Here is a 10,726-nt window from a genome sequence, read left to right on the forward strand (position 1 = left end):
AAAAACAGAACCTCCACTACCTGAATTTAAGTAAAGCAAGAGCTGAAGCCATTCACTGATCTCTGAGAGCACTGGTGCAGAACAGACATTGGTGGTGGTGGTTTTAAATGACACTTTTAAGGAGATGGTTTCCTTAAAGACAAGTTCAGACCCTGCACGAAGAGGTTCATCATCTCCCTCTTCCCAGGTATGGGAATGGATTCATGGCAACCCCTGCAGCTGGAGCCTCTGCATAATTTTCACTTCTCCTTCAGGAGTTGCCCAAACTGCACTGAACCCAACTGTTGCTTTGTTAAGTGTATTTTCTGCTGGTGGCAGCTGCTTTTGGGTAGTGGTCCACTGGAAAAGACTATTGTGGAAAGTGAGGTTGCCTTAAGAGAGCAAGAAATTTAGTAGATCAGTTGAGAATCAGATCTTATCAAAAAGGATAGGTAATTCAGCAGAAAAACAATGAGCTGGGTAAGCACAGATAGCAATCTAATTCTAGGGGGCTGGGGTTCCCCTGCAGGTCAGACACTATTACACTAGAGCAGGCATGGACATAAGAGATGGTCACTTTGTCCTGCTTAAGAACCAGAGCTATGCTAAAATTTAACAGCACTGTCTCCTGTAACAAATGGCACAGCCAGTAATAAAATATGAGTTTTTCACTAGCTTTTTGTAACTTGAAGCAAGACACTGATAAACTGCTTTGGACCCTTGAATTCTGAGCACAACATACACAAATGCAGGTTCCTATTTTGTCATCTTACTAAAAAGCCAGTGAAAAGTGCAGGTTGTCTGAAAATACAAAGGTTACAAATTTAATTCAGATTGATTTATAATGAACCCAATAAGCACATTATTAAAATTACCTTGCTTTCTAGAATAAGGATATCTAGATCCATCTATTTTGTGCTGCTATTCATTTACAGATAACAGCTGCTGCTTGAAAACCCAACTGCCAGAGCATAGTTAAAATACAGAGGATGTTCAATGCTATTCAATATTATAATGAGGATGCTAATATTTTAGAAGCCACTTTCTATGTTAAAAGTCTCCCCTCATCAAATTTGTAGGCATACCAGTAGCGTTTCTTCAAAGTAAAACACATCTCTTTGTACCACTCACTGAGTGTAAAAATGTGAAGATTTTACAAAACACTAAAATCTGTTTGAATCACAAAGAGGTAACTAAGTTTATGAAATCAGCATTTAAAAAAAGTAATTACTAAGTTTCAACTTGGTGCAGGCATTGCCCACATATCTTCAATCTTTGAAAGAGACAGTCTCTTTCCTTGTAAAAAACATTGTGAAGGTTCCAAAAACTTATTGTTTAGATGAAGTGAGGATGCAGCTCCACATAATCTGGTGTACACGACTGAAAACTTGTACTGAAAGTACCTCATAAATCAAATTTCTCAAACATTTTGTATTTTATTTCAAGTAAAAAAATGTGGAAAGTGAAAAGAAATTTCCCTGTAGGATTTTCATTCCTTGTATTACTTCAGAGTTTTAATCTTCAAATTTTATAGATCTAGATATGTATCTGTCTATGTATACTTTTTTGTTGGCAGCAGGTTGAAATCCAAGACCAATTCTTCTGTGTTGCTTCAAGTCCATTGCTTTATCGAATTCCATCTTCAGAGCCTGCTGTAACTTCTCCTCCCCTTCCCTGTTCAGAGCCATGTTCGGTCTGTTTGTAGCTGCCGGGAGATTTTGAATAGGCACAGAGCCCTTTTTAAAGCCACCCATCAGTCTAAAAAACTTCATTTCTTCCTCAGAACTTTGAAAAGCAGCTGTACTCCACTGGCCAAACTTTGGATCCTGTGAAACAAAACAAGGTTAACACTAGAATTAAATAATACCAAGACCAAGGAAGACAATTTCTGGCTGTGTACCATGAGAACAGAACCAGCTACAAAAACCTGAATGAGCTGCCAAAGCTGGAAGCGGTCATTCCACGGGTAGAGCCTCTTGAAGAATGTGATAAAAGAATGATGTAACCCTACTAAGCGTCTGAGACAGGGTTTAATGCACTTTCAGAATCTCTTTTCCCTCTGTTTTTAGGAATCTTGACTTTTCTGCTCTCTGCATAATACTTACCTAGCTCAGAGCCAGACAGTGCCCTCATTTCTCCTATTCTGCAACAACTGTCAGACTTAATCCTCTTTCTCTCTGTGACTTTATATGGTGATCTTTTCATTTTCCTACTATCTAGTTAGATAGCTGTTGTTTTCAGCAGTGTTTTGTTGTGCTGGTTTTGGAGACAGTGTTCAAACTGGTTCATATGCTTGAAGTAATATTTGCATTCTCATCCCACTAATTACCACTAATATCGCAAGGGTGCAAAACCAGAGGGCATATCCTTATCCAACAGGACTAAATATAGAACTCCCAAAGCCTCCCCTCCCTCACAGTTTGCCATTCCTTAACTCTGCCTTTCACTGTATTCTTTGAACTAGGTCACTCCTTCAGGATTTTTCTTTTGTCTGCAGATACTGGCTCCTTTCTGAGAGTATAAGTAATGTCCAAGTAAAGTCAGAATTCAGCTGTCTGTGAGTAACCCAAAATACATCATATGATTTACAAAGTTTATGAACTTTTGGTTTACCTAAGAACAGGTTTCATTATCTAAGGATATTCTTTGACTCCTGAGCTATACTGAGGAGTTTTGCAGTCACTTATAACTGATTTTGGCACGACTGCTACTCACAATTTTTTCTTTAAAATTTGGGGTGATATTAAATGGAAGAATGTTTGATCATTAATTAAATAGTCTGAGCTGGCTACATCAAAAGAAAAAAAATGTTAATTTAGTGGTGTGTTTATATAAGCCTGAAATCCTTCCAACGGAACAGTTGTAGCTTGCATGAAAACAGTCATTCTCCACTAGACAGCCAACATGACACACAGCACGCTACACAATATTGCACGCAAGCTGGAGCAGGTTCTTTTAAGTTAAAAAAATGCAAGGCTGGAGTATCGTTCACTATCAGAGGCCAGAATACCTGCTATTAAAAGAAAGCTACCCATAATATTTCAGTATTTTTACCTTGCTTAAAGACAAGCTGGTGTGTAAGCCCAGGTCTGTGACACAGATGCATGCAGACACACGCACACACACACACACAATGTGTGTGTATATATATATATATATGTATGTCCTCCCTTTGGAATGGGAGACATCTGCACAGATGGAAAAATGATGGCTTGTCAAACTCTGTAATTTTTTTAAGTGAACTGCTGGCAGGCACTACACATAGCTTTTGCTGCAGCATTTCCAGCTCACTCTTTGTGAAGCTGATGAATTAGTTTCCATAGCTTTTCTTCTGCATACTTACATCTAAACAGAGACAGATCAGCACTGAAGAACTGCGGTCCCCTGCCAAGGATGTCACTTTTCTCAGTGACCTCAGAGACTATTAGATAGTTTCAATTCCAGAGCTATTGCAGTTCTGCCTCCCACTATGTTAAAAACCTACGGGAGTTGTTTCTGTCATTTGCTTGAGGTATATTCCAACTTTCTACGCATACTGGCAGTCTTGCAAAATAACTAAGAATCCTGAGTTAATATCAAAGCTTTCTCTCCTCCTAAATCTTATTACCCCTGCTAAACACTACTGCAGCAGTTTCCACTGCCTTACTGTAAACCTGTCAGGAGGCAGGCAGAGTAGGATGCAAAAGCAAAGAATAAAGAATTGTCTTTCAAAGAGGTGGAGGAAAGATGTATACATGAGAAGCGGATTTCCTGTAAATACCACACGTGCATTAGTTGATCCCTTTCACCTTCCCAGGTGCACCCGTTTCCGAATGTCTGCAACGTCTTCCAGAAACAATTCAGATACAATTCAGTGACCTCTATATCCATAACCTAGAATTATTTACATTTCACAGGAAGCAGAAAATGCTTCTGTAGCAATTTGTCATGGCCCATTCTCCAGAGAAAATGTTGCTTTTGAGGACTGATGATGAGAATTAGAGCTCAGTACAATCCCAACTGCTGTTGGAGTGTGCTGGTCACCTCTCTTGGGACTGCACTAACTTGTTCTATAGCATGACCTTAAATTTACAGTCAGAAGGAAGACTGCTGTGCCAAGCCATGTACCTGAGCCACATACAAAAGAAGAGTGCAGAGCTTTTTTTCAGGAACCTGCTCTGAGACACAGTATTTCCTTCAGATTGAGGTCTAAATTAATACATACCCGTTCCACTTTGGGACTGAAAACCTTAGTTTTGCCAGATGCTCTATCGATTTCTTCTTGCAGAGCCTGCCGCCTTACCTAGCACACAGAGAAAACAGCACAAGACACTATCTCTGTGTGTTATATGACAGTTAATTTAATTCACAGTGAAAAGATAAGGGAAGAATAAAATAATTTGTTATCTTCAGAATTTTGCAAGGATAATTAAAAAGTTGCATCTGATCCTTTCACACACTCAACTTCAGAACTATGATTTTTCCACGAGTATTTTAAATGAACATTTTGCTGTATCAGATATGTTTAATCTTCTAACTGCAGGTAACAGCTAGACTGAAACTGCCAACATTGATGGGTGGCAAAGACGACTGTATTTAACCCAATAAGCTACTTAGAAGCTTCTGACATTGACTGGAGCTGTACATTTTGGACTTAAACCTATGGAAGGTAAAGCACATTTTAATCAGAGTTCTATTTAGAGAAATCTTGGCATAGAGGAGTGACCAAGCAGTTTTTTGGTTACAAATTCTATACATACCTTAAATGCTGACTTGCTTTAAATCTTACACAGTTAAGACAAAGCATACCTTGTCTATGTTAACTTCATCACAGTTCCCTTTTTTTTCCTGCACAATAGTAACATCATCCACATGTTCCTGTAAAACAGGAAGAAGCTTCTATGAGTATTTTTATCCATTCTGATTAATTAGAATTTACACAGCTCTATCACAAAAGCAGTGAGAACACTAAGTAATACAGTAGTACTATTTTGGGGCAACAAGAATCGGGCAGATCAAAGCTGGAAATGCCAACTAAACCTGTGCAATTCTTTGGAGAGACTTTCTCAAGGCTTGCATAACAGGAGTTTGAGGAGATATTATCATTTTTTTAACAAAGAGGATAAGGGATTTTTTTAAAAAGTTCACACATTAAAATGGATCTGCCAACATCACTGGCATATACAGTAACATTTGTAGGCAGAGTCATTTAAAATTAAACAGTTTCATAAAAGTTGAAATTTATACTTGAAATGAGGGACAGAGTAAAAGTAGAAAAAAAAGAAATTTAAAAAATAGTGGTTAAGATAACGGCTCCTCTGTATGCACAGGACAAGCTTGAAGCATGTTGATCCCACTAGCCACATAAAAAAACAACCAAGCAACTGAAAAAAAATATAAAAAAAATCCAGAAGCAGCTGAGCAGTGCTTAGTCTGAACAAATGCCAAGTAGATGATGGTCTCCAAGGAGCTTCCAGTCAGGAAAGAGCATGAGAAGAGCCGTGACACATAGATAAAGTGTCTCCTATAGTGGCAGCAAACAGCACCTTAGTTCTACACCTGAGAGCGAGGAACGGGGAGCTGATGTGAAGAGACAGAGCAGCTCTGGCAGAAGCGGACAGGCAGGAGGTGAATCAGTGGCAGAGCCCACAAGCAGTCAGATACTGAAAACTCTTCCACAAAGTGCAGCCCTTCAGCAGCTTTTGCTCCGTTGACTGGCGTTTCTAGATCACTGCCCTCAGCCTTTCTTTTCCAAATTTGTAATAAGGATAAGATTTTCGGGCATCCAGTATAACAGGATAAATAATAAGTCCAGGACAGTGGTAAATTAGAGCCATAAGCTTTAGACCAGCCTGGAAAAGGTGGCCAAAGGGAAGATCTATTGATACAGCTAACATAATAATCCAAGCATGAAATAGCCAGGGAACACTAAGACAAGGAAAAGATTTGTAATGTACTTCTGTCAGCAGAAGCTGCTGCTACTTTTTTGAGGGTTTACAGTTTTATTTAAAGTCATGAATGATTTACCTCATTTTCCAAAGCTACCTTTTACACATAGATTTCACAGGCACACAAGTTACTTGCACAATTAAAAATGTGAAGACACTGTGCAATAAGGAGAGCTCATTCTCTTGGATAAAAAGAAAAAACTAAAACCAAACCAAAAAACCTCCCCAGTTTACTTCTAGATGGCCTGGTACTGTCTTTTCAGATCTACTAAAACAAGCAGGAAAACTGTTGTGACAGGATTCTGCAAACAGCTGCAACATATTTTTTCTTTTAGCTGGAAGGAAGAGGAGAAGAGGAAGAGTGGCAGAAAAGGAAGGAGGAAAGGTGAACCCCCATCCCTGCTCATTCACAGCATGTCCCTGACCTGCCGAAGGCTACTGTGTGGCAAAAATTATTCTGTCTGGAGGTGTGCCAGTCTTCCCCCAACTTCATGGCCTGGGAGCATATTCACAGGTTCTAAGATTATGCTATCTGCAGGCAAACCATTCCAAAGAAGTAAACCAAGTCCTCACTCCATAATGGCATCCAATGGGAAAAATAGCAATCACTGATAATAAGTGGGCATCACTCCACACTGTCTTTAAAATCTGACTATTCTGCTTGCTGCACAAGCCCAGCAGAGGATTTTTCAAGGCATGCAGCAGCGTGTCTGACACTGGGTCAGTTAAATGGTTCAGTCAAATTCAAGACTGACCTTACCAGCCATTTAATACAGCAATGTCTTTTAGCCTGGCAGGAACTCAACTTCTCTAGAACTTATTTACCCTGACTTCTTAATCTTTGGGAGAATTTATCTGAAGTACTTTTTAGTATTAAAGGACAGAGCTGAATATGGGAAAGAGAAACAGAACATGCATCACCCTACACCCTTCTCCTCAACTGTTTCCAAGGTATTTGCTGTGTTTTCCACTGTAACTGGTCATGCAAGTTTACCTGTCATTATTAAGCTTATCTTGCCTCCACAGAATCTGAGCAGCTGCAAGAATCCAAATGTCTAACAGTCTCAAAAAGGCAATGTCAATTTAATTAGAAAATATACCCCAGCAACAAATCCACCTCGTCCTTTGAAAGGTCAAAAGGAGAAACCCATGTAAAAAGCTCCAAACATCTGCTCACCAAATGACTGATACACAGACGCCCAACACAAACCTTTGTGCAAAAAGCCTGTATCTGGGTCTCCATGAGGGCTGAAGAACCTGCTTATATAAATCTGTATTTAACTATTAGCACTAGACCCCAGAAAGCTGCCAGGTTTCCAGAGCATGAACACACCATGACGCGTGCTTGAGAGGCAGCTAGTGCTGTGGCCCGCTCTATGCCTCGTTTACAAAAATCTTCCATGATGCTTTATTAACTAGTGCTTGACTTTTAAACAAGCCAAGCATTCAAAGTTCCTGATGGAAAACAACTGGAGTGCAGTTTCCCATTCCCTGTGAAAATAAAATCAAGCTCCTAATGACTTGCAATGAACTGTTTCCAAAGTTGTTTAAGGAGCTAAAAATACACAGATACCTACTGAATTTCTGAGCATCTCGCAGCTTAATTCCCAATGGAAACAACAGAAGTTAGGCATGTAGGTACTAACTTCAGGCACTTAAAATAGCTTTAAAATATGATCCTAATCAGATAAAAAAGGAAAAAAGTTTAAAAAAGAAAGTTAAAGCAATAAAACTAGATCTTAATAGTCTAATTTTTGAAAAAAAATCAAAGAAAAAACCTAGGTATTTCAGATATTTAATCAGTTCCTCTCCATGTTTGTTTCACTTTCAGAAATGGCCGTACTGCAAGACCCTGGGATGGGATTTCCTTTACGAGTCAGTCTGGATACAATTCCAGTTACCTTCAGTTATGATTTACACAACCCTTTTATCTATTTATTTTCTTGCATAGATTTATTTTTTTAATTAAGAATTTGTGTTTAGGTTGTCCTCTAGTATTTTTCTATCAGAATTTATACATCAATGTTCTAGGCCTTGTCTACACTTAGGATTTTTAGTATTTTTTCTAAAGTTTCGTCCAAGTTAGTTAGACAACAGGTTTTGTCTAAATTTCCCCCTTGTTTCTAACACTACACAATTCCAGCAGTAACAGCAGCAAAAGCTTCAGGGAAGGGCTGACAAACACACTTACACTCATGCTGCCAATGTTACCAACCTGCTCAGATTAAATGACATGGTATTATAATCATATTTTACGGGAGTGTTGCCACTTTGCTAAGAGCAGCTGAAGGAGGGACAGAGGAACGGTAATGACTGTACCTACGAGGTTTCTTTTTGTGCCAATACTTGCTGTCAGTTGTAATATTTACATTTTCACAACTGAAACACGAGATGACTCCAGCAGTAGGCATTGAAAAACTTTCCTGTGTTTCACAACTGTTACCTGCTGAAATCAACAGATCAGCTGATCCTGCTTCTCAAAGATCAGAGGAGGCCCCTGTTGACCTAAATGTAACCTAAGGGTCTGAACAAGCAGAACAGTCTGCAAAATAGCACTGTCTACCTAAAAAGCTTTCAGTTCCTTAGCAGGAGGGTGCAAAGATACCTTCTCCTTTACAACTTACCAGTTCCTCATTTCCCGTGTCTTCTCTTTTGATCTTTTTCTTTTTTGAATTTGCTTTTGAACCTGGTTCTTCAGCAGAACTTTGTGGTGCTTCTTTTATTCTTTTTCTCCTTTTTCTGTCACAGAGCATATGATTACTATTGCATAATACTCTCTCTACAACATCCCCTGTGACACATTCAGCTCGCTTCATTTTGCTCTCTTTGTTCTTTCTATCACTTTCTTGTAGTGTTATTTTCTGACTTTTAGATGCACCGTCATTGTTTAAAGAAACTTTTGAATATGTTGTTTCCTCCTCCTCTTTCTGAATCTTCTTTTTCTTTTTCTTCTTGATGACTTCATTACCATCCTTGATATTCTTCCTGCTTTTTTTTCCAGAAAGCTCTTCTTCCTCAGACTCAACTTCTTGCTGTGGTGGGAGATGCTTATCAGTAACTCTGTGACTGTAGTCTTGATTATCTTCACATATTAAGGAAGAAACATCTTTGCTTCTCTTCTTCTTCCGCTTGGTATCTCTGATACTTCCAGAGTTCCCAGTAGTGTCCTCTTCCTCTCTGTCTGTCAATGTAATTTCCTGGGAATTTTTTCTTTGCCTTTTTCTAGAGTCACTTAATGCAGTGTGGCTATCAGGAACTCCATAGATGTTGTCCTGATTATCTGCTAGTGGTAAAAAGGAAATGGACTTACTTTTCTTTTTCTTCCTCTTCTTTCTTCTCCCATTACTCTCCCCATCATTCTGGATAGTATTTGTTCCATGGTTTCCACCAGCAAATGTGAATTCTTGTGAAATGAATTTGTGTGGTTTTTTACAAACTTTTTCAGACTCTTTATGTTTACTGTCCTCAGTGTCCTCTAATGAAAAAGAAAACATGTCTTTCTTCTTTTTTTTCTTGGTGATTTCACCATCCAGTTCCAAAGGAGTATTCTTTCTGCATTTTTTAAAAGCAAATTCATTTTCCTTAGTACCATCTGTATGATAATTTGAAAGCTCTGCATCACTACACGGATTATTCTCCAATAATAAGGAGGAATATTGGAGAGTTTTCTTCTTCTTTTTGAGAATTTTAATTTGTTCCTCTAATTCTTCTTGAGGTTCTGAATCCAGATGGCCGCCCACATTCACAAAGCTTTCTGAATGTGCTTCTTTCAGTAATTCAGAGTCAACTTTCTTTTTCTTATTTTTCTTCTTCTTCTTCAGTTCTAATTGGTCTAAACATTCGTCATCTTTTAAATTTTCCTTTTTCCTTACCTTTGTTTTTGTCTCAAGCTGGTCATCAGCCTCAGTTTTAATGACAGTTTGAATATCTTTCTCAACTTTAGTAATACTCTGGCTCCTACTACTTTTCACCTTTTTCTTCTTCTGTACAGGTTCCTCATGAACTTCTTTTCTCTTTTTCTTTATTATCATTCTAAAAAATGAAATACCGATGTTAGTGCACAGCTGCAGCAAGATGAGGCAAGCCCTAGTCTATTTGGTCTTCTGTTACTCTGAAACCTTTCCATAGCTCTCCCTGTCCCTGGCACTCTTTTTCCAGCTTCACAATCTGCTTTCTGGGATGGAGGGAAGCAGGACTGCATGCAGCGCTGAAAATATAACTCTACTGGAGTGGTCAAGGGGTGATTTTTTGTCTTGTTCTTTAGTGCTGCCCTAGTTTGCAACTTTCTGTTAGTCTTTTTCACAGCAGCTGAGCATGACATTTTAAGAAATATCTACCCTCTAAAAATCATTCCTAAATGACAAAATATATTGATTTATATGTATATATTTATAGTTAAGTGGTTTCCACACATGGATGGCTTTTCACTTATTTAGCACTGAACTTCACATCACTTCATTGCCCACTTAGCATTACAAGATCCTTTCAAGGCACCTTGGTTATGACCCTGCATTTGCTCTGGTTGTGGTTTTTCTCGCTATCCGTTTCCTCTCTCGGGACGTTTATGCCTCTGAGCAGGTTACAGCACAGGAGCCTTTGGTACCTACCCGCCGACACTCCTGCCTTGGCTGAGAAACCTATTTATTCCTGTTGGGTTCCCGTCTTTTTATCAATAACTAATCCACTGGATTTCTTTTGTCCCTTTTGTAAGGCGCTCTGTCAAAATCCTTTTAAAAACCAATCAAATTATGCCATAGTACAGCTGCATCTGCTATCTGCACGCTTCTCAGGTATTTAAAATGAGGCCAAATAAGGTCCAA

General features: G+C 38.8%; 1 protein-coding gene across 1 annotated transcript; it reads right to left on the reverse strand.

The window, feature by feature from the left end:
* Positions 1-1,493: 1,493 nt before the first annotated feature.
* KNOP1 (lysine rich nucleolar protein 1) lies at positions 1,494-9,937 on the reverse strand. Its single transcript, XM_029087067.1, has 4 exons — positions 8,531-9,937; positions 4,768-4,836; positions 4,184-4,261; positions 1,494-1,805 (listed from the first exon to the last, which is right to left on the reverse strand). Exons 1-4 carry the CDS (start codon positions 9,935-9,937, stop codon positions 1,494-1,496), a joined length of 1,866 nt encoding a protein of 621 aa, XP_028942900.1.
* Between the last annotated feature and the right edge of the window lie 789 nt (positions 9,938-10,726).

Source organism: Antrostomus carolinensis, unplaced genomic scaffold, assembly GCF_000700745.2.
Source record: "Antrostomus carolinensis isolate BGI_N321 unplaced genomic scaffold, ASM70074v2 scaffold22849, whole genome shotgun sequence".
Taxonomy (NCBI): domain Eukaryota; kingdom Metazoa; phylum Chordata; class Aves; order Caprimulgiformes; family Caprimulgidae; genus Antrostomus; species Antrostomus carolinensis.

Bases quoted from the DNA above. Each gene is read 5' to 3' on its own strand.
- KNOP1 (XM_029087067.1), bottom strand. From the start codon at position 9,937: ATGATAATAAAGAAAAAGAGAAAAGAAGTTCATGAGGAACCTGTACAG. The intron at 4,837-8,530 runs GTAAGTTGTAAA...CCTGTTTTACAG, and splicing joins ACACGGGAAATGAGGAACTG to GAACATGTGGATGATGTTAC. The intron at 1,806-4,183 runs GTATGTATTAAT...TTTGTTTCACAG, and splicing joins TCAGTCCCAAAGTGGAACGG to GATCCAAAGTTTGGCCAGTG.